This window comes from Leptosomus discolor, chromosome 7 (genome assembly GCF_034619465.1).
Source record: "Leptosomus discolor isolate bLepDis1 chromosome 7, bLepDis1.hap2, whole genome shotgun sequence".
NCBI lineage: Eukaryota > Metazoa > Chordata > Aves > Leptosomiformes > Leptosomidae > Leptosomus > Leptosomus discolor.
In genome coordinates this window covers 18877483-18900798 of record NC_141397.1, presented here as the reverse complement: position 1 = coordinate 18900798, position 23316 = coordinate 18877483, and the positions used below count along the sequence as shown (strand labels likewise).

The 23316-nt window shown below is 42.7% G+C and overlaps 1 protein-coding gene across 1 annotated transcript in view; it reads right to left on the bottom strand.

The window, feature by feature from the left end:
- TGFBR2 (transforming growth factor beta receptor 2) overlaps nt 1–21540 on the bottom strand; it is a 60144-nt gene extending 38604 nt beyond the window's left edge. Inside the window, exon 1 of the mRNA XM_086468015.1 lies at nt 21447–21540. Within this exon, the coding sequence (XP_086324141.1) occupies nt 21447–21540 (94 nt within the window). The remainder of the gene's footprint in view (nt 1–21446) is intronic.
- Nucleotides 21541–23316: the final 1776 nt, after the last annotated feature.

The window sequence follows — 23316 nt, the reverse complement described above, 5'->3', positions numbered from 1 at the left end:
AGCTTCCCATAGGGTACGCAAAGGGATGTTTCATCTTCTCCTGACTTTAACCGGCAGCCTCCCTAACACAGCTGGTAAACAGCACACAGCACTGGAGAACCGTATGTGATATAACACGAAGATCAATTTATTCAACTATGACTACAGGGTCTAGGTTGTTACTGCATAATGCATTAAGTTTGGAATTTACTGGAAGCTGTCTTTGGTGGTTAACTCCTGTGATTTTAGATATACAGCGAGTATCTATTACATCAATGCTCATCTGGTTCACAAGATTAGGAAAAACAGCTTTCCGGCTTTGTTGGAACAAGCATGATTCCTGCTTCAGAACTGACATTTGCATAGCTAATTCTGACCTGTCCATTAAGAAGGATATCGTGCAACTTCACCTCCTCTTGTATTCTTGCCCACTCAGTGAAAGCTGCCATTACTTCATTTGAAACAGAGCTGAAAGAGTATAAACACTTCAGCTTTGTACAAATATTATTTTTCCAACTTACATGCTCTGAAAACAGACAGCAGTCATTCAAGCATTATACAGTTATTTCTGTGATATAGAAGGAAGCAAAGATTTTTTTTCATGACAGAAGAGCCTCTGTGGCAAACCTCCCAATATTTAAAACATACACAATTAGGAACAATTCTGACTCAGAAAAACACAAATGTGCCTTCACTCTCAGCTACAGAGCCTCACCAGAACAAAACCATGCAATTGAATCTTCTAAGTAGGCTGAATGAAGTTTCTGAACCCACCATACCTCTCCCTTCAGCTAGTTAAAAAAGCCTGTTTATAGAAACATGCTCTTCTCTACTCCCTCAACAGTCACACCACCACCACCAACCTACTTCAAAATATGACAGGGCTCTTCATTCTTCATAATGGCATTGAGGAAGGTGAATCATTTGCCCTGAAAGAGACACATATTCCCTCCAAAAGTTGAGTTTATATTTCTTCCCTTTACCTTTCTTACTACAAGAGAAATGAGGAATGTCCATCTTAAAGAGTCATTCAACCCTATTTTCAAGGGCCTAGTTATTAAACTCACTCTTTCCAACATCAAAATTCAGGAGTCCACCCAGTACAGGTGCAACAGTACTTTAGGACATTTTCTAATAACATTATGGCCAAGCTATCTCTATTATCTGTGAAGTATTCCATAGAGACACATCCTGGCTCCTCAGTTTATCTGCAAGGCTGCTGAATATGCCCAGTACCACATACAAACTGAAAGATCCATGAGATCACAAAAAAATTAATTATATTCTTAAGGTATCAGTGCTGCTTACCTAAAGGCATCCCTTTATTACTTACTAGCAGTCCTAAGTGTCTGTCTTGTGATATCTGCTTAACACAAAGACGAATCTTGTCTGCTTTTTTAACAGCATCCTCACTGGACAGGCTACAGGTAGGAAGAAACAGAGAAGTTTTGAAGTCTATGTTGCAGGGCAAGTGACTGCGTCTTCTGGGCAGCAGAACACATTAGGATCTATGAGGCCGACTTCGAAAGCATTATGAGCTTCCTGCTACACTGTATTGCCAAACTCTGTTGTCCTTCCTATGGGGAATTACACTTGTGGTACCTGTAGTGGACACAGTAGGTGGGCAGATGGGTACAGTTCCTATTTCTCCCTTACACAGACAACTGTTGTCACAGCGATAAGCCAGCACACCAGAGCAGGCAGCCACACAGCACGCTGTGCAGATGGAGCCCTGCCCTCAGCTCCCACAGGCCACCGCATAACCAAAGCCACACAGGAATCAAAAATAGTAACATACTTGCTTGGCCAAACACACACAAATGACACTCCTACAGGGCTTTACTTATATTTAGTATATGGCCTTGTTTTGCTTAACTTTCGGAACGGCTTGAAGTAACTAAGTGCTGTCCTGGCATATACACATCACCACATAAGCTTAACCGATTAATTTAAAGGGGTGGAGGTTTTACAGCTTTGCATGTAGATCTTCAAATCCTTTTAAAGCTGATTTACCTCAGTATAGGTTATATTAGGAACAAGTCTAGTCAGTGTCAGAATTGAGAATTATCATACACAAAGTTGTTGTGGTTTACTCCATTACTTTTAAATCAATCATAAACTCAAGAGGTATGAATTCTGTAAGTGGAAAAAAGCTTTCATGTTACTTGACTATCTACCTGCAGCATTTTCAGCAGGAATAAGGAAGGCTAGATAAGACAGCAGAAAATCATCTCTTCCCAATGCAAAATGGTAATGATGTAAAGACTGATCTTTATGCTGGCAGCATGCAGCAACTCAGGTGGCAAAAAGCCAAATCTGAAATTGTGCTGAAACTACAGTTAACTCTTGCTAAGCAAAAGTTAACTCTTGCTACAGTTAAACTCTTGCTAAATGTATGTCCATTGGACTCTAGGAGACTGTGTAAGTAATACTGAAAGCAGCTGCTGTGCCTTATGAAGAGTTAACACAAACACACAGATGTTTATTAATACTGTCCGTTCACTCAGGAGACTGGCAGGCACTTGCAAATCCTCTCTGGTCTCAGACAAAAACCTCCAGGAAAGGTCATGAAACATGTTAGTTTGGGGGGAGATTTTTGCTTGCTTTTTAAAGTAGCGAAAATGAAGTACAGATATTAAGACTGTGACAAATCACACAAAACAGGAAATTCAAACTTTGTCTGACTCCCCCAGGTTCCCTTTGATACAGCTAGGTTGCTTAGCAAATCAGAAAAAGTATCACTCCTGTATTTACCATTTCATGCTTCTATTTTTCATTTTATTTGCTTTAGTAATGTCCCCTTAAAACTACGGACAGACTTTCCTGACAGGTTTTGGGAGTCATAAGGCCATACACATCTTCCCTTTTGAAAGGCTCCTGCCACACGCAGCTTTCCATACCCCTCAGCTGATCCCTCCTTTGGGGATGCCACTGCAGAGCCTCCTTCACACTCACACACCTTTTCTGACATCTTAAGTTTAAACTTGCTCCTTTTTGATGCAAGGAAACATATATTTTGAGAACAACAATTGTCTGCCTCATGTAGAAGTCCTCAGACCATTTTAAGAAAAATGACTAACTTGTTTCTTAAGCACTGTGAACACAAAAGATCTTCCCTTTTCCATTTCTCTCTAGCGAGGCTGTACAAAAAAGCGTCTGCACAAACAATTTCAGTTTGCAAAAAACAGCAGTCCTGCTCCGCTGCTCTGGTTATTTGTTCACATCCCTCACTGCACTTACTCCTCTCTCACAGAGGAATCAGACAGCACCTTACCACACCTCCCTCCCCCTCCAAAAGGCCAGTTTGACCCAGAACAGTTCTCCAGTCTAGACAACTATCTGACTACACAAACACAATAAAGAATGTGATATGAGGAGTGGGAACCCACGGCTAGGGTAACGCAAAAACGCATATTTCAACAGCAGCAGCTCTGCTGAGGGTAGACAAAAGTCTCTGTGGACCTATAGCTGCAGTTACATCTGGGGCAAGACCAGGCTGCCCACTGTGACAGGGACATGGGGGACCTGCTGTCTGCTGCTGTCTCCAACCTGAGGGAAGTCTGCTTTCAAATGCTACTTGCCCCCAGACAGATGTCACAGCTGTTCCAGGAGAGGAAACAAGGGCTCTGCAGTTAACTCTCTTCTGCCAGGCATTGTCACAGCAAAGGCAGTTGGAACTTGTCTAGGACTCATCCATATGGGTTATGACACTTTGGGGAGCACTCCAAGGACTGGTATTTCTCCCCAGAAATATTTGCAGAGGCTCCTCAGGATGGGCCTGTAGCTATTTAAATCCACTATGAAAGCAGATGGGAGGTTATTTTGACTCTGAAGTGTAGAAAAAGTGCTTTAGGTGTCTCAAGTCAGTTAACACTTACGGGAGACACCTGAGGAGACAGGTATTACTCTCTGTGACTTGTTTCCTCATCAGTACACAGACCTAGCAGATGTCTTCTCTTCACAGGATGCTGAAAGAGTCACAGCAGTCTTGTTTTTAGAATACACTTTTTTTCAAGAGAGAGGATTATATAAAAGGGACAGATAGTACTGTGAAGCACAGATATCCTCTGTCTGAAGTGAAACATCTGATTTCACTGAAGATCTGTAATGTGAACACAAAAATAAAATTCAGCCAGTCACCCCGATTCTGTTTTGTTTCAGGGGGAAAGTCTGATGAACTTTTACCTGAAACTACCACTAGTCTGGGAAAATGCTCTGTAAATCCAGACAAAAGTATTGCCTGAGTTTCACCTTTTGCTCTGAAACTTTTGCTGAATTGTAATTCTCATCTCTGATCTCAAAGGGCCTGATTCTGATTACACTTCCTTTTCTGTAAGCTGGAAGCAAGATCCTGTGGACCAAGGAACAAAACTTTAGTCAAACAAAGACAAACCTAAATAATGGATTTGGAATTTTTTTTTAAAAAAGAGATAATCAAAAGCAGTCCCAAAATGTAACACAGTAATTGGAATGGGCTACATCTGTTCAAATACCGGTTTAAGTGTCACATTCACAAGTAGGAAATACTTCATAATTGTGAAGCACAAGGGGCACAAATAGCAGAAGTAAGACATAAAAAGATTTTAGGTACAATGGCATGGTTTGGAGTACATAAATTGCAGTCCTGCTGTTCAGTGTTTTATTTTTATCTAGGTAGAGGAATTGAAACTAAAGTTCCTCTATCTTTTTGCACACACAACTCTATATTGCACTTCTGCACTGGCCCTTCACAAGGGCACCTTTTAGGTCAACTGCTGGAGCATGTTCAAGTCATGAGTTAGGGGATGTTTTGTGCCTCTGACCAGGACCCACACATTCTTTAAGCATGATCTCAGCAACTTATACAGCCAGGATTGGAAGTGACCAAGCAAACTGCCTTCAGCCACAGCTCTTAAGCCCACTTGACTCAAGGATGGGCTCTGTATGGCGAGAGTCTCTATATCGTACAACAGGAAACTATACGTGTGTATGCAGGTTGCTACTGAACTAAATCAGAATTTCCACGGTATTTTATAACACACCAGTAAGTATGGTGAGAAGCTGTGTGCACACAAAGACTCACAGCTGCCCATTCAAAATATGCATTTAAATGGATTAACCAGATAACTGATTTCAAACTTGCAATCGTTACACAGTTACATGATTCAGAGGGATTTATAAATATTTGGTTTTCCAGATAAAAGGAGGGTATTAACAAGATTTTTTTAAAGTGCATTCACTGCCACTATCCCTCCCTTCCAGTCATAAACAAACAAACAAGGAAATGAAACAAAAACAAGGATGTGTTTAGGGTGCAAACTTTGGAGTCACAATTTAAGACTTCAGGATTTTGGTTTAAACTTAATATAAAAAGACAAGTTACTAATGTAAGGAGCATAAAAGACCTCATTTTGCTTAGCTTTTTGAAGACCTCTGAACTCGAGGAATATTTGAGAGATCTGGAATTCAAGTTAAGGCACATCCCCTGACCAAAGGATGCTCCTACTCTGGTACTAGTTTACAATATAACCTACAGATTCTGGTAAAACTGAATTCTATGCAATTTCTTTCTCTAGACCTGAATATAACCCATCCTTCCTAGTCTATTTGAAAAACTGTTTCCAAATAAGAAGCCTCATTTAACAAGTCCACATCCTTAGCACACACAGAGGCTTCTCTGTCAGTCACTGATGGGCAAACATGTTTACGCGGAAGCTCTGTTCAGAGTTCCTTTTTACTGTGAGAAGCCATTTTCCTCCAGGAAAATAATGTTTATGAACGGTTCTGTCCCCACACAGCAAGTTTTGAATGACAGATTCAGGAAAACACTATGAAAAAGAAATTACTCTCTTTCATAATCCATCAGCTCGGCTAAAATAGTAAATCAGAGGAAAGTTAGACTCAAACGTAATCCCTTGGGAGTAAAATCACTTTGAATGGATTTGAGGAAAAATTCACATCCTTCTCAAATTCAGTAGCTTGGATCGTTATATTTGTCTCTGTCAAGTTACATGCAAAGAAGCAGAATAACAGAATTTAATACCCTGGGGATATGTTTTCTTGATAGATGCATCTAACTACCACAACTGTTAATGGGAATTATACACTGAGTATTGAAAAAAGGGCATATGCATAAAAATACATACTTCTAATAACATTCAACCTTAGGAAAACTTTCTTTTGATGATTTCTGTTGCAGAAATCCTACCGTTGTGGCATGCTGTTAGTTACCAGACTTCTTGGTAAAGAAGTATCTCTACTAACAAAGCAACATCTCCTTTATCTGCCAAAGGTAAATTTGCTGACATATTCCCCAGGTATTACCTGTTCCTTTTAATGCATTTGCAAGTGACTCCCCCCCGTTATCTTTGAGACTATGAATCACTAGCTGGCAATACCATCCTGCTGAAATAAGGGAAAGAGTAATCAGGTCCTTCATTTCTATTTGAGGCTAAAATTTTACTGGGCTGAAAGGAAAACAAAAGCCATGGGTGGAACCTGCCCATTCTGAAATAGGTGTTTCATCCTTAAATACATCCTTTGAAAGTTCAATGAAAGGTCCTTGTCTTTGCCGTTACTTCTAAATCACATGTGAAGAATTCATTCACTGTACTATAAAACTGAGTATTTTAAGGACAGTCTCTTCTGCATACATGCATTGTCCAGTAGGTAAATCCCCAGATTAAAAGAATTAGCCCCAGACACTAAAAAATCTGCATGCAAGAGTACAAAAATTCTCACTTCATACAACAATACATTATTCATTACTTGCAGCCAGCCCCCAGCAGGGTTAGCACTACAGTGTAAGATGAGGACATCCCTACATTAGGCGCAGCTCAGTGGGAAGGAACTTGCCAGTCTAAAATGTTTAGCCTACCTGCCTGAAAATGTGAGAGAGACTGCAGGCTCTTACACTTCGTTTATGATGAGGCAGAATAAAATTGTAGACCTGAAATGTACACACAGATTTGGATTTCTAGGTTTTTCCCCTCCCAGTTGCTGTAGATACAGTCGTTGTTTCTGTAAACCCACTATTTCAGTCCTCAAGCTACATCTTAAATAATTCTCAAGACCATAATCTTTCACAACCACTCCAAGACAATTTATACACTTACAAGCTTGTTTAGAAGAAACATTGCAAAGAAGAAATTTATTAAGTGTCTACAAAACAATTATTTCTACTGAAGGAATTGTTTCTGTGAGAAAGCTGGGAAAAGATACAGCAGAAACAGAAGAGCAACCATCTCAAAAGCACACCTTGCCTCTTAATTTTCATCTGAATATCTCTAGTTTTATCCAATTACTTCAACAGTTTTTTCTAACAGCTGAGAACTACGAAAAGCAAGCTATGATGACACTTCATGAACTTCTAAATGGTGCAGTTTATTTCTGGCAACAGCATAACATTCCTCATCCTGCTATCACAGGACAGAAGATTTTTTGCTGTCACATGTATTAGTTAAATTTAATAGGATAAGATCTTCAGCAGATGCTAATCTGCGATTTCTGAGTGCTGCTATGTCAAATTATACTAGCTGATGTTTAGCAGTTTAGAGTCACTGAATGTTTCTGGATATTGGTCATAGCACATCATCATCCTTGATCTGGAGGGCACTTACTCAAGTGTAGAAACAAGTAAGTCTGCAGGATGTCTAAGGGCTTCTGTGAAAGGCTTTGATCATTTTAATCAAATGCCAGGTGGATTAATAATTATATCAAGAAAATACTATTTCAACAACTCTCATTGAAGAGGCTGTGCATAACATGGCCATAGTAGCTGAACCACTCAGCATCCCTTTAAACATCAGGAGCCAGTTGCATGCTTTGTTATGGTTTCTGGTGTAACTGTTCAGTGACAGGGGCAGCTCATTCTCTAAAGCTGTCACTTTGGCATTTTTCACAAACACTGCACTCATGTAGAACACAGTACATTTTAAAAAGTGTTCTCACAAAACACAACCATTGCAAGGTTTCCAGATGCAGTAATAGTTTAGGTTATACCAGAGGTAAACGCTCCACAGGAATAGAGACTTTTTTTTTAATTCCTTGGATGCAAGATTTTGTAACTCATGCATGTTTGAAATACCCTTTCACAAGGTTAGTTAGCAGAGTAGCTTAACCGTTTGCTACTTCTGGAGATGCTAGTCCTAATTCTAAGAAGGACATGAGTGATACCAGCCTGGTGGTGGTAACCTGCTGCATCACAGATTCATAGGTTACAGGACCTCTATGCCAGGAGGAGCTGGGATGATACTCCTGGTCTGGCATTCTGCAAGTGAAATCATTCCACTCAGCTAGTTTTGCAAAGCCCTAACTTTTCTGAGTACGTTTAACAAGCAAAACCTTGTCTTGATTTAGAGATTCGGATTGGGAAGTCCATCACATCCCTTGGTAGGGCTCAAATAATGAAATTACCCTGTTTGTTAAAAATGCACACCTTGTTTCTGGAGTGATTTAGTTCACCTACAGTTTTCATTTGTTGGAATAGATGCTTGTTCACCTTTCATAATCTCATCCCCTGCAGAGTCTAAAATATCAAGTTAGCACAGCTTAACACCTTATTCTTCATCAACTAACTGTGGTAAACTTTCACATGAGCTCTCCTACACACAGTTTAGCATTCTGGCAGGGCAGATTTAGCTAGGTTGCACTATCTTACATTTGCCTTGAGGCAAATATTTCCAGTTACTGGTGTTTGTGACATGTGGTGTCTTACTAAGGCATGGCAAACTGTCTGCATATCTGACCAAATCTGTATCCAGCCAGGGAACAGCAGCTGTAGGTACTATTCCTAATTATTTTGTTCTTCATATGTTCAGAACCACAACAGTCCATCATTTTCAAAGGGCAACAGGCAATCATTAACATTAAATTCTTATCTGAAAATGCTAAAAAGGCAGTATGGTTCCCTAAACAAACAGTACCACCTCCTTTCTAAGCTACTGCAGGCCTAAGGACAACCGAGTGGAAATTACTGCTCTGCTCAAAGCTATCTGCACGTCCCTTTCAAAAGCACAAAATGGAAACTTAAAACAAAATCCACCTTTTAAATGGGAGAGTGATGATTGTACGGGCAGTCTTAACTACTCATGCTAAGCAACAGCTTGTAAAAACAGGTCTCAGTGCTTTCTATTTCTACGTATGTGGTTACGGTAGTGGCAAATGTACCTTGTCATTAACTTTCAAGGGTAAGATACTTCAAATAATTAGTGGTTTGCTTCTAGCGTTTGCTACCCACCTTCACTCATGAGAAGGCCACTATGCTTCTGACTTCAAACCACCAGTAGGTACATGCCTGACAATCATACTACAAGTCACCAGAACAAAAAAGCCAAGTTAGGGGAAGGGCAAGTTGGCTAAACTGTAAATAATATGCACATAGACAACTGAGGGAGGAGTTAGGCCAAAGTTTCCTTGAGCCTCACCATTCCCTGGCAGCTCCTAGCACACAGCCTCTTAACCTGAGAAAAACAAGGGAGAAAAAAGTGCTAATTATATCTTACTGAATATGGCAGGGCACTTGAGGCTGACAATTTCTAGATGCTCTGAAGTCTTTAACTATACAAAATAGACAAATAACAGCCATTATGACTCTCTTTGAACCTCAATTTCCCAATCACAATAGACCAGTGTTGAAACAATCTAATCTCTGTTCATTTCCCACAAGTTCTATAATTGTCTATAGAAACTGTAATGAACACATCAATGCATTAATTTTTTGCCCCATGTTAAGCAGAATTAGTTGAAACTATGGAAATTCTGATACAAATAACTGCACTGAAGTTTAAGGGAGGCATCAAAACTACAATGAATGAAATCGTGGGAAGCTGGAGGTCTGGGTTTGGGTCTCCAGAGACTAAGAGACTGAGCTCAGGACTCTCACTTCCTAGCTCATTGCTTTAACCATGGGTCAAGATGCAAAAGCTGTTCTCAGTTATAAGTCACCAACAAGTCTTGCCGCCGCCTCCTCCCATGTAAAAGATCAAGTCCCTAATCCCATCCAACATATATAGGAGGTGCTCTCATGCCTAATGCAGATACTTTGAAATCTTCCTTTCAGGGTCAAGTGCCTATTTTTTTAGCAACTCAAAATCTACATGGGATACGCCTGAGTCCTCTCTCTGAATCCCATGTTCCTGGATTTTGGCGATTTAATTTGAATCACATTTTCCTCTTCCTTTATACACATTAAAGGCAGGGGACATGTACATAAGGGAAGCTCTGGGCTGCTTCTTGCTTCATGGTACCAGTGTGGCCTCAGGGAAGAGTGGGAACAGCAAAGCCCCCAGCTAGGCAGGAACTTCAAGGCAAAAGAATAAAATGTGAGAAGTAAAGAGTGTGTAAGAAAGGAGTTGCTGGAGAAAGAAAAAGATGAAGAAATACTTTTTGGTTGTATTCCCTTTTTCAGAAGAGTTCACCAATCTCTTCCCACTGAATGTCTTCCTATTTCTATTATCCAGAGGCAAACAGAGAGCAGATATGGCTTTAGTTAGAACCAGACGATGTGGTATTGCTGTTTATACGCAAACTTGGGCTATGCCAGCTTTGCAAGCCTGATGGCCTGGCACTGTGCATACCAGATGAGAATACTACAAATGCAATAACAAGATCAGCTACCCAGATTTCTGACTTAAGGCATTCCCTTGTGGTAAAGTTGGGTGAGGAAATGGAAGAACAGACTTAAGGGGAAGAAGGGAAATTCAATAGCCCAGAAGCACGTATCGCTGACCTAGTTACTTTGTGAAAGCTTCAATAAAGAGCCTTACGAAGTCATGACTATTACATGGTCCTCTTTGATCTTTTCAGGAGGATGAGAAACGGTTGTTTTCAGTTTAAAAAGGGAAAAAAGATTCTGTATGTAAAGTCTCTCTTTGTTGAGCTCTGAACTCCCTGGAGAGAGTATCAGTCACCCTGCAGGGGCTGGAATAATGAATAAATCCATCAGGGAACAGGCTTTCTTCTCCTCTGACATGCTTCGGGGGACCACCCGCACACACGTCAACCCTTGCTCTGCAGAGTGCCTCCTCTAAAGCCCTGCCCAGCCTCAGCCAGCAAGGATCTTTCCTCTCAGAGCCCATCACTGATGGAGTTCAGATACTCTCAGGCTGAGGAGTGACGTGACCATGGGCCTCCCAGTTTCTGGACAAAGGCTCTAACCATTGTACAAAAAGGAGGCAATGCAACCGTAAAAATTGGTAATGGGAACTGTGGGGAGGTAGAAGGTACCCAGCAGGGCAGCTGGCTAATGGCCACAGCACAGTCACTGCAGAATCATAGATCTCCTTGTATGCAGGAGACAAATGAGAAGGGTAATTGCTGCATGCTTGCAGGCAGAACCAGCCAAAGGAAATAAAGGATCAACCACCACCTGCATATGACAGCTCTTCTCTCGAAATCTTCATGGTTTCCTTGACAAATTTGTGCTGTTCAAAACCTCATTAAATTCTTCCTATTAGTGAAACACACAAAGATTTACTTCTTCATTCCTGCATTCTTTCTATGAGTTTCTCAAGAATGAGACACCCTGAAGTCACTATCCAGTCATGTCACAGGAAAACTTCAGACAGCTATGGAGCTGAAGGGGGGAACATCCTGAGAGCAGGAAGCGACCAACTATCAAATGAACTCCCGAAACAACTCAGTGCTGGTCAGATGCTGACTCTGGCATGTGATTTTACTGACTTTTCATCTTATCACTATTGATAACATAATGAAAAAGATACATCCTTAATTGTGTATATTTTTATAACGCAGCCCATTTTAGCATAAAAGGTAAAAAAAAAAGTAGCCTATGTAATGTCTTGCTCGGGATAACAGAGAAGTGCTACTCCATGTTAATTAACAGCTTTACACTGAGTTGAAGTAAAATAAACTAACGTGTAGCTACAGACATGCCTTTAGTAGCGGCCTGAAACTGCACTGTGGATACCAACTGTCTAATGAAGGAATATTTTAAGGGACTAGACAGTTGACAAAAAAAACTGGGAAGGGAAAAAAGTGTAGTTGCATCTAGCATATTTCCCCAAGAATTCACTTTAAAGGACAGAAGTTATTCATATACACTACTGTCCCGGAGCACTCTAAGTGCACAAAGTATGCCAAGTCCGGATGTAACTGTGACTTCAGATTTGCTCCAGCCACAGAGCTCCCAAAGCATATGGAAGTTGGTCAGGACAGCCAGGTAACACTAAAAACGGGGGGAAGCAGTCAAAATGGTAAGAAATTTCAGCTCCCTTTGAGCACCTTTCTTAAACTGTTCCCTAAGCTGTGCTATCAAAGCCATCGCTGTTCTGCAGCTTTATATAGCGAGTTGTCAATAGTATCTGAGCCACTAATTAGACCTCAAGGATCAGATCAGATCAGCACCTCAAGACACACAAGAATCCTGGACAGCTGCTTCTGCTTCCTTCCCCGAAAATAACCAGAAGTGATAATCCATTAGTAATCGTCTGTGGTCTGTTTCAAAGTTCACTCTCTTGTACAGCAACATTAAAAATGTGCTTATATTAGTTAGTGAGATGCAATCTACAAAATTATCACATTACCATCCAAAAGCCCCAGGCGTCACTTAACCATGCCAACAGGTGACGTATACGCATGATGCACTTACTCCCATTCTGGGCCACAGAATCCACAGCAGGATTAAAACCTGAGAGAGGTGCCTCACCTGCATCTCACATCTAAAATATTTAGACCCAGGAGAACTACAGCTTAACTCCTGGAGAACTCCCTTTTCTTGCTAAGTCAATAGAATGAGTATCAGCTCACTTAATGACTCTTTTGGGTGAAATGTTAAACAAAATTAAAAACCACATCCACATTCTGATGAGGAGTTTGCCCCTTAGTCCTCATTTCCCACTCTTCATTTTGCTTCCTTATTAATTACACCAGCACTATCAGTGATGACTAAGCTTCAGTTTTCATACAGCCTGGGAAATGTATAAGGATGCTTTCAAAGCAAAGGCCTGGTCTTGATGAGAAATCATCCCTCTTACACATTTCTCTTTTTTGGGGACTCTTAACCCAAATCTATTCATCTCCATCCTCCTGAATTATCCTCCCATGATTCTTCCTGGGCAAAAATCCTCAATGATACATTACAAGAAGTTTGGAAGCATCTTCTTTCCCTCAACTGCCTGAAACCTCTCCTTCCTAATGTTCTGAGGACTTCAAAATACTGCAGTCAAATTACTCTCTTGCTCCAAGAAAGAGAACCAGATCACTCTGGCTCCCGTAAGACTGATATCACAAAAGCCCCCTCGAGGGAATTACAGCCTCATAACATACAGTTGCCTATTATTTATTCTGTGGCCAGATTCTCAGCTGGTATAAATCAGGGCAGGTTCCTTGCCTGCAACAGAGTAAAGCTGATTTATGCCAGCTGACAATCTGGCCCTGCATGTGTTCCACTTGCACAATGCTAGTTTTTAAAGAGGCCCATTAAAGTGCCCCAGGCACATAAGAACCACACTTGGGTCTTTACTTGGAAAATGTTGCTGCAAGGAGTAAGACTGTGAAACCTCACTGCTCTCTGAGCATGTACTGTTCAAATTCACTTGCTTTTCTAACAGAAGGAAGTCTCTAAGCCCTGACAAAGTCACCACGACCTTGGGAACACAAGATAGATTTTCTAATGTCTTCTGCATAGACCGGTTTTTTTAACTGAGTTGAAATGCTGCATTAAATGAAGCCCACATGTATACCAACGCAATGTTTTGAAGGAACCGATCAATTGCAGAGGGCAAAGGCTATCTTTCAAAACTTGTATTACTGGTGACTATAAACAAGCAAGAAAGAATGTGGTGCGACTTTCAAATCACTGGCTGAGCTTAGGGCTTTGGTTGCTTGATAAGTCTTTCTTTTTTACTTTAAAATCTCAGTTGTCTACTTACAGAGCACGGCAACAGCTTTTTTGAGGGTGCGGACCGAAGTCCTTAGGTACAAACAGAAGGTATGTAGGAAATAGAAGACATGCTTTCTAATACCTCTGGTTACAGATTATCATTTCAAAGGCACAACGTTAACCCTCAGTGTCATTGTAGTGATGTGTCTGCTCAGTTGTAAACTGAAGGATGCAGACTCCTCTATCTGTTCCTGAAATCTACTCATTTCAGACAAATTTTTGCCAAAATACTACTCTGGGTGAGTGGAGAACTGGAATCCTGGAATCAGACTATCAGGACTGTTAGTAATAAAAATTGTGGTTCCTTTGCATGACAGAAATTTCTGAATACAGCTTGTTATTATGATATGAAACAAAGACTAGAAGACACTAGTCATTCAGAGCACCACCATTCCCACCCAACAAACCCAAGGAGAAAACGAATGCATGGCTACAGGTCAACCTAAAAAGCACTGTCAGGAAAATGTTTTTCCTGCCCCACAAAGTGCTGTAACATTTCATACATTTTCATACTCACAATCAGAGTGAAACCAAAATTATTTGAAGTGGTGGGTGTGGGGGTGTTTGTGCCTGCATGAACGGGAGAGTGACAGCCCTCCAATATCCTGGGGAGAGCAGATAGGGGGAGCTCCAGATTCAAATGTGCATTCTACGAGTCAGACCTGATCCTGGCACTTGATCCTGCCTTTCTTCCATCCTCAATCAGGATTATTCTAATTATTGATTAATTATTATTTCTCTTTCTCTCTCTGTCTTTCTAGATCAGAAATTTCACCGTGGACTAGGGAGAAAAAAGGTTTCCTGATGAAAGTTTAATGGAAATTGGTACATTTCCACAAATTGTTTCAGTTTTGACAAATCAGCATTTTCCCATGAAAACCAGTGTCAAAAACTCTCAACCAGCTCTAATTCTAACCAGATTAACTCAGGGATGAATGCCAGCAGGAAGTTCTTGCTAAATACCAGTTGTTTGAACAAAGGAAAACTACTCATTCCCCAGATGATCTTCCCAGAGGTGAAAAGGCTTTAAAACCCTTATGAAAAAAAGGACAGGTAGTTCCAGCTGTAACAACCACAATGGCATTCAGAGCACGAGAAAGAGCAAGGAAATGGCATATTTAAAAAAAAATGCACAAACACGGACAAATCAGCAACTAGTATTTTCCCTGCCACTGCTAATGTTATTGCTTCCTAAAATCTGAAACAGTTGCTGACCTTTGCAGCAATACAAACAAATGGACATTAGTCCCTGACTCAGGAATCCACATGGACTGGAGGGCAGACCCCTTAATACATGCTCCAACTTAAATTCTGCTTAAGTCCCTGGAAGTTAAAGGACGCAAACAAACAATGGCATGCTGTCACCAGCAGAAATAGAATTAAGCAACTCCTGATGAGATTTATTAGTTCTAACTACTACTTTGGATGAGTTTTTAATCACTAGATGATGTTTGAAGTGGTTTGCTCTCTCTACATATCTTACCCTAAACATCTGTACACTAACTAAACCCGTGTTCTTTCAGGCAGTAGGATATAAATGGTTGTGCTCAATCAATGCCAGTGCTGATGTCTGTCTCTGCCAGAATGAAGACATACTGTTGTGGTGGGTTAACCCTGGCTGGATGCCAGGTGCCCACCACAGCTGCTCTATCACTTCCCCTCCTCAGCTGGACAGGGGAAAAAAACCCATAACAACAGGCTCATAGGTCAAGATAAGGCCAGGGAGATCACTCAGCATTTACCTTCATGGGCAAAAGAGACTTGACTTGGGGAGGAGGAAAAAAAAAAAAAAAAAAGTAATGTATTACCAATCAGCTTAGAGAGAAGTAACGAGAAATAAAACCACATCTTAAAACACCTTCCCCCCACCCCTCCCTTCTTTCCCAGGCTTAACTTTGTTCCAAATTTCTCTCCCTCCTCCCTCCAAGTGGCACAGGGGGACAGGGAATGGGGGTTGCGATCAGTTCATCACACTGCTGTTTCTGCTGGTTCTTCCTCCTCAGGGGGAGGACTCCACACACGCTTCCCCTGCTCCAATGTGGGGTTCCCTCCCACAGGAGACAGTCCTCCATGACTTCTCCAGTGTGAGTCCTTCCCACAGGCTACAGTTCTTCACAAACTGCTCCAGCATGGGTCTCCTTCATGGGGTACAGTCCTTCAGGAACTGACTGCTCCAGCATGGGTCCCCTCGTGGGGTCACTAGCAGCCAACCTGCTCCAGCGTGGGCTTCTCTCTCTCCATGGGTCCACAGGTCCTGCCAGGAGCCTGCTCCGGTTCAGTCTTCCCACGGGTTCACAGCTTCCTTCAGGCATCCATCTACTCCAATGTGGGGTCTTCCACGGGGTGTAGGCAGTCATTTGCTCCACTGCCCATGGGCTGCAGGCAGACGGCCTACCTCATCATGGTCTTCACCACAGGTTGCAGGGGAATCGCTGCTCCAGAGCCTGGAGCACCTCCTCCCCCCCTCCCCACTGACCTTCGTGCCTGTAGAAATGTTTCTCTCACACATTCTCACTCCGCTCTCTGGCTGCAATCGCTCCTGCGCAGTAACGTTTTTTCCCCTTTCTTTAACACGTTATCCCAGAGGCGCTACCGCTGTCACAAATGGGCTCAGCCTTGGCCAGCGGCGGGTCCATCTTGGAGCTGGCTGGCATTGGCTGTATCGGACATAGGGGAAGCTTCTAGCAGCTTCTCACAGAAGCCACACCTGTAACCCTCCCCACTACCAAAAACTTGCCACGCAAACCCATTACAAGTATGAAAAATAACCATTGATGACTTAGCTAGGTCACTGAGAAACCAATCTTGCAATACTTAGTATCAACTCATTGCTTACAGTGGCACACAGATCAGTGGCATCTGCCTTAACTACAATGTCCTGCCTCAGTGTGTATGCCCACTCCTTGCTGTAAAAGCAAGTATTGCCTGTAGGAAGAAGTTTCTCCACTGTTTCTTAATACAACTCTTATCACTTCCATCTGTCAGTGAAGTTAAACTTCAAAAGGACTTATAACTTGTCTGTCAAAAACAAGGCATATTCTTTCTGATTTATTTTGGTCTATTTTAGACTTCCAGGATCAGAGTTTATAAAATGCAGAAGTATTTTGTCATGACCTTTTATTTTGTTCTTGATTATAAGAGTTTAAAAACCAGTTGCCATTATCTTATAAGGAAAAAAGAAACAAAAAACTCTCTAAGTCAAATAAAATTTAAGGCTAAAGACCTATTAAGTAAACCAAAAATCTCAGCACTAAATCTCTTAGACAAGGACTCAGCCAACTTTCGTTTTCATAACAGGACTGGGTCTCCACTTTTCCATGCTGGAAATCCCTTGTACCCTCCAACATCCCCACAGAACTGGCTGATATCTTAGTCCATTTTACTGAGTTTGCAATGCTCTGGCAATACAAATTAGCTAATGTCCCTGGGATGTGCCTACCTGGTAATTTCCCCTCAGTCAAAGGGCTCCTACGTGGCAAAGGAGACACTGCACTGCTGGTCTCTGACCTGCCTCAGGACATCCCTTCGTTCCTCAGCTCACCAGGTGCCAGAGGGGCTGTGGGGCCCATGGGCAGACCAGAACTGTAATGACTCACCTGCCTCCTACTGACCCCAGGACCACAGGGCCACAAAGGTGGCTGGAAGCCTGGACTTTCACTATACCACCAGCACTCAACTGTAGCCATGTCAGCCAGCATGCAGACTGCATGGGTCACTTCTAGATCAAAATATGTCATTGCACTAGTGATAATATTTCATACCTAGCTGACACAAACGCACCCTGCTATGCAAAATCCAAGAGAGTAACAAACTGGGCCCAGCCAGTTGGGTTTGCTCATTCTTGCTATACCGTAAGTGAGGCATGGCTCTTCTGAGGTCAAAGGAGTGACAGTGATACAAATGGAATGCTAGCATAATGCATATAGCACAGACATACATTATTAAGGAAAAAAAAAGTTCCTATGCCACAAACGCAAACATATCATCTTAAAAATATCCTGCAGAGGAAATATAAGCATGGGAAACTCCAACAACTGGTGCTACGGTGATACTATACTTTTTTTTCTCCCCACAAAAGAGCAACTTTCTAAAAGCCTAGCCCTGGGGGAAAAAAAAAAAAAAAGCCACAAAACCCTCTAAAAACCAAACCATGAAGATTTTTCTTTCTGGTAAAAGCCTGACACCATCTTTGCTCCTGAGTTCAGAATTAACTTTGTCACAATGACAATTTTTATCAGCCACCATTATTGCATACCACATTTCTGAAACTGTAACAATTCATCCCAGAAAGGAGTATTTAATTTTGAAGCAATGCTGTTTGGCTAAATGTGGGTCATATAATAGTAAGTGTTTATAAAATACAAGGGAAAAAATACTATGAAGGTGAAAAAATCTGCATTATTCCGTTGCCCTTTTTTTGAAATTACTTTTGAAATTGTTTCAGGAAACCTAGATACTATAACTCTATGTAACTCTACTGATGCTAATGGAACTATATTCATTCGCAGCAGCTTAAGATCTGGCTCATAATTTTTTATTAGAAACCATTCCCATATGGAATCCACCACCTGAATATTACAGAAGAGCGTTAATACCAAGGAGCTCAAAATAGCAATTAAATAAAAGTGATTTTCAAAGTCTCAGGTATAAAAGTCTTAGCATTCAAGGATACCCCACAAATAGAAGAAAATACAGTAATATCTCTATTCTATTCCTATTTCCCTCCTGAAATAACTGGAAATTTGTCATTTATAATGGGGGGCAGAAATAAATTTTAGATATGATCATGTTACAAACATGTTCCACCATGTTATGAAGATGTTTGTTCTCATACTTCCCTCTTGCAAATACCTGAAGCTCTCAATTTTGTTTTGTTACTATAAAATTAACTGACTGTGATACAGGTTTTAAAAAATAAGGAGACAATAATGTAAGCAGAGTTTGTCTGAATGGAGGAATTAAGTTCCTGATGTTCAGAAATGAACAATTATTATAACAATTACTCCAAGGAACAAATTTCTGGTTTTCATACCCCAAAGATAAATTACAGATCCATATTCACTTGGATACAGCAGCTTCAAATTCAGTGGGCAACTGCTGGTTTGCACTGCCATTTATTGATTAAATGCTCAATATAGCATTCACAATAATTCAAAAAAAAATCATACCTTGTCCCTTTACTCTATGGAAAAAATTTCAATTACTTGTGTGTAGTACAGGCCATGAGAGCAACTTTTTCAAAGTAGACAGTTCCTATTGGACCTGCTCACAATTTTGTGGTTTTGTCCAGAATCTTTATGGGAACATGTCATTACTGTCTAAAATTTTGCTGTGAAATTTTACCTGGGGCTTTATTAACCTCTTCACCAACAGGAGCCAGCTGGTTAGTAAGCATACCTGGGAACTGAGCTCTCCTGAGGCTGGTATCTCTCCTGCCTTATTCTCTCTGAACTGCTGAGCTATTGATTATTACAAAGCAAGATAGCTCTTTTTTCTGCTTTGTTTTCCCCCAAACATTTGGCAACTCTAGTTTTCATTTTGAGGCCAAGTAACAACCAATATCCAAACCTCACACTTCCCGCCCTCACAGAACTGTTGTTTTCTGACCAACTCTTCCTGTTATATGCACAATAACAATCCTATTGTGATTATCCTATGGTGATTATTAAAATAACTTTTGGGGCTATAGGATTGATTATCTGACAACAGATCTACTCAGTTTTAGTCACTGTAAGGCATAGATGAAGATCAATATGAAAAATGCTGAATTGTAACCAATCTATAGATTTTTTCCCCACTGGACCTACGACAAGAAAGAAGAACAAACTCTTAAGCTATGTCAGTTTTTTAAATCTACCTGTAGTTTTAGACTGTCTACACTGGTTGCATGGAAAAAAAAAAAAAAAGCATAACAATAAATGACACAAGAATAATAAAAGTGGAGCTTTTTCATTTAAAGCTTTTTGTGATAGCAATCTGCAAAAAAATTTGGGCTGGGATCAAAACAAAAGCCATCACTAGTTGAGCATGATTTATATTAATCAGAAATAATAAAAATAGACATCAAAATCAAGAAGCTGAACACCTCAAATTTAAAATAACATCATTTTGCGCCCTGGGACACCATAGTGTCTTATTCTTAAAGTGTTTTTTTCATCTGCCCTAAGCTTCCATGAGTAACTTTGCAGGTATGCAAAACCTGTTGATTTTGACAGGATTATTAATGAAGCATGAAGTTATTCATACTGTACATAGCTATTGGCAGCAGCTATACAAGAGCCATCTAGTTTATGTTATTACGTTTTAGCAACAATTTTGAGATCATTATCGACCATGAATGGACCCCAAGGGAGAATCAGATGGCACAGAGCAAGGTGTGTAGAAGCTCTGGTGTCTGCACATCTTACCTGAAGACTAAAACTAAACATGTGATCTCACAAGACATCTCAGAAATGTACTTAATTCTTCAAAACTGTTTCAGACGTAGTTTTGCTGTGACCTGATGTTCTCTTGTTAGGGTCACCAGTTGTGCTGCAACACGATTTAGGGCCTAACCTTGCAGTTACAAACGTTAGTTCACATATGTGGGTCAGTACTGACAGGCTGGAGACCAAAAACTCCTCAGGACAGGGACCTTGCTTTTGCAAGCAGCCCTTTAAGCCCTTAGTATATTCCAAATTGCCCTATGAAGAACACTGCAAGCCACAGCCTCAAAAACCTATCTAAGGATGCCTTGGTAAAAACGGAGTAAGGGATGTAAAGTGTCATCAAAAGTGAATCGAGCCACACGAGCACTAAGCGCTACAGGAATGACTACTACTCTCGGTACAGCTGCTCACAAGCTCGGCTTAATCCCGCTCCAGGCAGAAGCTCCCATGTAAAACAACTTTTTGGTAAGGAACCGCCGGTCCGCTCGGCAGCGAGCTCTGCGGCCACGCACAAGGCCCTCGGCTCCGAGAGCCGGCCCTGTAGCACCCGAGGCATCTTCTAGCCCCTCTCCCTGCGGCTGTGCGGGGGGAGCCGGCCCCCACCCCAGAAGGCATCGCAAAAAACTGCGCCGGCGGCTGGATCCTGCACCCGCAAGCACGCACCGAGTGGGGCGGGAGGTGCGGGCCGCCGCCGGCTGGTCCCTCCCCAGGCCTAGCGCCCCCCGGGCCCGGCGCCCCCGGGCGCTCGGTGCGGCCCGGCACCAGGTGCGGGAGCTGCCGCAGCAACGGCGGGGCCGGGCAGCTGCTCCCCCCGCGGACAGCGGTCAGCTCCCGAACTGCCCTCTCGGGGCTCCCCCGGCCGGACCAGACCCCGCTGCATTTCCTGCCAAATCCTCTTTTTTCTCCCAGCTTTTCCCTCCGCGGACGGACCTCAGTTTTTGCCAAGAAACCCCCAGATTCCCAGTGCTTTCGTCCCCGCTTACTTTCCAGTGGGGCTATAAACAAACGCACTCACCCCTCCCGAAATGTTTCCAGCCTCCAAACTTTCCTAGCAACCGCGTGTTCCCCCATCCCGCGGCGGCGCCTGCCGCCTGCCCCGCTCCTGCCTCCGGCCCCAGCAACTGTCAAGCGGCAGCGCCGGGCCGGCGCACACTTACCCCGAAGCAGAGCGGGGACCGAGCTGCCCATGAGGACCCAGAGGGAAACGCGGAGAAGCAACCGCCGCAGGCTCCTCGGCAGACGGGGAGTCATCGCGGAGCCGGACCGGCACAGGCGGCGGGCCGCGGGAGGGGCGCGGGGGACGGCCGGGCAGCGGGGGAGGCCGCGGCGGGGCTGGCAGGGCGGTGGGGGAGCGGGCTGCGCGGCTCCGCGGCTCGGGACCGCGGGTGACTCACTGAAAACTTCACTTCGGCGCTGCAGGGGAAACAGGAAATCTTAAACTTCGCAAACAGCTGGGCAGGACTTTCTTACTCTTACAGTAGTTCCTTCTCCCCCTTCCCACAGCCGCCCCCTCCCCTGTGCTCGCCCTTTTTCTTTCTTTCCTTTTTTTTTTTTTTTTTTTTTTAAAAAAAACATGAAACCTCACCCAGTTTGGTGTCAATCATCTGCCAGAGGCCAGCCCCTCTCAGGTCTGGCTCTCCCACCACAACCGCGCCGGGGCCAGCCCCGACGTGCAGCCCGGATCCCCGCGCCCGCCTCCCTCCCTTCCGAGGCGGGGACGGGGCGCAGCCACCCGCTCGCGCGGCCGGGGCCCCGGAGCGGCGTCGTGGCTTGCGAGGGGGCTCAAGGCCGACGGGAGACCGCCAGCTTGAACGGTTCCTTCTCCCCACGAGTTGACAAGGGCCCAGTCCTGTCATTCGGGACATGGGGGTCTTCCCAGAGCTCCTCCTTGCATCCGTATCTCTGGCATTGTCGATGCTGCTGCAGCCTGTTTCCCTCTCTGCACAACTGGTATCGGAAGGACAGACATAACGCCCCAGAGCAGCTAAAGCAGGGGGCAGAGGAGGTTGAAGTCAGGGTAGTAACAGGAAATGTTCACAGACTAGCTGGACGCTCAGCTTGCAGATGTTGAAGCTGACTGGGACAACTTGTCACCTGCCTCTTCTTTTTTGCATTTTGCTTCCTAATGGACTGGATACACATCACTTGGCCCCAAATGCTGCATATGTGACACAGGTGAAGTTCAATTCTGTTCCCCTTCAAAGCAGGTGTAGCTTTTACCAGTGATCTTGCCTTCTCCAGAAGGGAGAAGTTGCACATAGGGTTCAGGGAGTAGGACCACACAGAGGAACTGTTAGACTCTCAACCTGAATAAGGCCTGAGCTTTCAGCCAATATATATCCAGCTGTTGCAGAGCCAGCAGTTCTCAAGACGCACTTTTTTTTTTTTTTTTTTTTTTTTGTTCACAGCATTTTCTCTGTGAGTGAAGTGGCTGGGTATTGATGGAAAGGTAAACTAATACATATGGGGGTAAGCTGAGAGTGTCTGTTCAAATTTTGATGATTTGCTTTTGTCTCAGTTACAGCACTAGTTAGATGTACAGATCTGGCTATTTCAGAAAAAGGACTAAGCCCTCAGGGGGAATATATGTAATCAGATTCTGAATGTCCCAGAACAACTCGGTATGAATTTGGAAATGGTTGCATAATGCATTTAATTAGCCTATAACACACATAGAACAATCTCATTGTGATTTTATGTAAATTTAGTTTTAAAAATACCCTAAATGCGTATTTTCACAATGCAGTCCCAGTTCATGCTGCAAATTCTCATAAACCTCTCCAAGAGCATTTTCCTCTCCCCCAGCCCCTTTAAGTGCAGTCAAGATTCACTCAAACACAGTTGCCACCTTCCAGAGGTAAGAAATATGTTGGACTCCCCTTTGAGTACAGACTGGAGTGTTCTTATCAGTTCCTGTGCACCAGTTCTGTGCTTGAAGCTGGCTGTGTTTTCAGTAATCCACTTAAATGAAAGCATTTTTCAACCCCCATCAGTATATACTGTATGCTGCATACACTTCTCTCCTTC